Source organism: Aedes albopictus, chromosome 1 (assembly GCF_035046485.1).
Source record: "Aedes albopictus strain Foshan chromosome 1, AalbF5, whole genome shotgun sequence".
In the NCBI taxonomy this organism is placed as follows: domain Eukaryota; kingdom Metazoa; phylum Arthropoda; class Insecta; order Diptera; family Culicidae; genus Aedes; species Aedes albopictus.
Genome location: NC_085136.1, coordinates 57,947,938 through 57,950,700, shown reverse-complemented (window position 1 = coordinate 57,950,700; position 2,763 = coordinate 57,947,938). Strand labels below are relative to the sequence as shown.

The window sequence follows — 2,763 nt, the reverse complement described above, 5'->3', positions numbered from 1 at the left end:
AGATTTTTTTTCACAGTGTATATTTTCTTAGAAATCACCATTTAGTTATCTAACTTTGCTGAAAAATTCATAACAATCGAACAATCCGTTTTTGCTGTGCATATTTTTGAATATTTTTGAACCATTTTCACATACACCCTTTTGAAAAGTTAGTCGTGGCTCTAAATAAAAATTTGATATCGAAAAATGGCGATTTAGATGGAACTGAAAAACTGTGCAAAGTTTCAGTTCAATAGAAAATCATGAATTACAAAATTTCCTTAATTTTGATGCTGTTGCTTGGAATCGCTCAGCAGTCGTAAGGCCAGGACAGCTTGACCGTTCGATGATTACATCAATCTTGTCATCTCATAATTCTTATTCTCTTCCGTTTCCTTTCATACATGTCTGCTATAGCGTTCGTTTCCTGGGTGCGATACTACTCCAACTTCCCGAAGGAACTGCGGCGGATTTTCTCCATCAAAGCGGTCAATATGGGCCATTACGCCAAATGTTTGGGTCTACGGGATCCACCGAAGCAGTTCATGCGGCAGCACACCGGACCCAAGGATGGCGGAGAGCAGGAGGGAAATGATGGAGGACGTGGTGAAGGTCGTCCTAGGAAGTTCGGTGCTCAGAGGGGACGAGGTGGTGGAGGTGGACGCGGTCGAGGAGGGTAAGTGCATTGTTCTAAATTGACTTTTGGTCATTTCAGGTATAATGAAACCATCCCTCGTCTACTTCACAGCAAACCGTTCGCCGGCAATCCTCGGAAGCGATCGTTTACCGCTACCAAGGGGGGCGGCTCATCGGGTGCTGGCGCTGCCAACCGGAAGCACAAAGACCTTGCCAGCTACGCACAAAGCTCGCGCATGATCAACACGTCCGAATTTGCCAGTGGTTTGGCACCGGCTCGGAAAAAGCCCCGAAAGAACTGATCCTCTGCTGCCGCTGCCGCGCGCAAGGTTTGTAAATATCTAGGTATATGTACCTACCTACTTTCAGCGCAGGAGATTAAGCAAAAGTGGAAGAGAGTATGTACATCATATTTGTTTTTATAACAATCAGAGTCGATTGATCCGAGTGTAGGCAATATAATTCGCATTACAGAAATAAATTAAGGAAAACCAACGCTAAAAATGGTTATTACCTATTATTGGCTGGGGTGGCGCCGGCGCCGACTTCCACACTGGCGGCGGCGGCGGGATGCAACCGAAACCGAAAGAAACGAACAATGATGAGGCGGATAAGTATTGTGGGTCAAAGCCAGCCAGTCAGCAGAGCCAAACAAACTAATAATAATGGTGGTAAAAGTGAGTGCGGTTCGGAATCGGGCGGCGGCGGCGGACTCATCATCTTCATCATCATCATGATCCAATGAGTGGTACCAAATTGGAAAAGCGGTAAATCGCTTACGCAAAAACCGCAAAACAATTGGCCTTTTGGAGGGTTGGTGAGGAGAGGGGAGGAGAGGGAATTGGATGCTTGCGCCCGTCGAGGCGCACCAGCAGCATTGATCGATTTGACTGGCCATGGATGGCGACGATATGGATCATGCAAACGAGAAACGGCTACCGAACTGGGATTGATTGAGGTTGGTCAGGTGCAGAGCGTGCAGAGATGCAAGCCTCAATTATATCTTACCAGATTGTTATATTACAGGGATCCTAAAAAAAGAACCTTGAGTTTACTGGGACAATTTTGCTTGTGCTATTTTTGATGAAATAGCATTACTAAATTTCTGGAGCAATTCTTGCTTGAAAGCCGTCGGAATATCAATTAGATTTTTGAGATTTTTGAATATACCTCAACCTCGTTTTACGTTCATTGTTGGAACTGCTGGAAGAGTTCCCTAGAAACTCTGGAGGAATTTCTGAGCAACTCCATGAAGAACGTCCGAGGATCTCCTGGAGAAATACCCGAGAATTTCTTGGAGGAATCCCCGGGGGACTCAAAAATCAAAACACTGGAATTCCCAAGGAATTCCTAGAATAATTCCCCAGGAACTCGTGGAGGAATTCCCGGGGAAATCTTGGAGAAATTTCCGAAGAACTGCTGGATAAATTCCCGAGGAAACCCAGAAGCAATACCCGGGGGTTTTATGGTGGAATTCCAGAGGAATTCCTGGAGAAATTCCCGGGGAGTACTGGAATGATTATCGCGAAACTCCAAGGAGGAATTACCGAGGAGCTCCTGCATATTCCCGAGGATTTTCTGGGAGAGCTCCCGAGCAGGGATGCCAGATGATTTTTTGAAAAATCTGTATCACTATTTTCAAAAATCTGTATCCCATACAAAAATAAAATGGTCCCTCCAGCTCAAAAATATGTGTTTCATATAAAATTAAATCTGTGCGGATGCTCAAAAATCTGTATAATACAGATAAATGTATATGGCATCCCTGCTCCCGAAGAACTCGTGGATATATTCCCGAGGAACTCCTGGGGATATTTCCGAGGCACTGCAGAAAGCATTCCCGAGGAACTCCTAGAGCCATTCACGAGGAACTCTTGGGGTAATTTTCGAGGAACTCCAGGAGGAATGCCCGGGACACTTCAGAAGAAATTCGCGAGGAGCTCTTGGGAGAATTTCCGGGGAACTCCTGGATGAAATTTCGGGGTACTTCTGGAGAAACCTCCGAGGAATTCTCGGGGAACACCCAAAAGCAATTCACGGGTAAATCATGGAAGAATTTCCAAGGAACTCCTGGAATAATTCCCAAGGAAATCCTGGAAAATTCCCGAGGAAATCGTGGAGGAATTTCCGGGAAGGTCCGGGAATATT

At 45.4% G+C, this 2,763-nt stretch overlaps 1 protein-coding gene across 1 annotated transcript; it reads left to right on the top strand.

Annotated features, from left to right (window-relative positions):
- The first annotated feature begins 367 nt into the window (after positions 1 to 367).
- On the top strand, positions 368 to 1,119 carry LOC115256522 (probable ATP-dependent RNA helicase CG8611). The gene is made up of 2 exons (XM_062844735.1): positions 368 to 655; positions 728 to 1,119. The coding sequence occupies exons 1-2, from the start codon at positions 384 to 386 to the stop codon at positions 915 to 917; spliced, it is 462 nt and encodes a 153-aa protein (XP_062700719.1). The 5' UTR covers positions 368 to 383; the 3' UTR covers positions 918 to 1,119.
- The last annotated feature ends 1,644 nt before the right edge of the window (positions 1,120 to 2,763 follow it).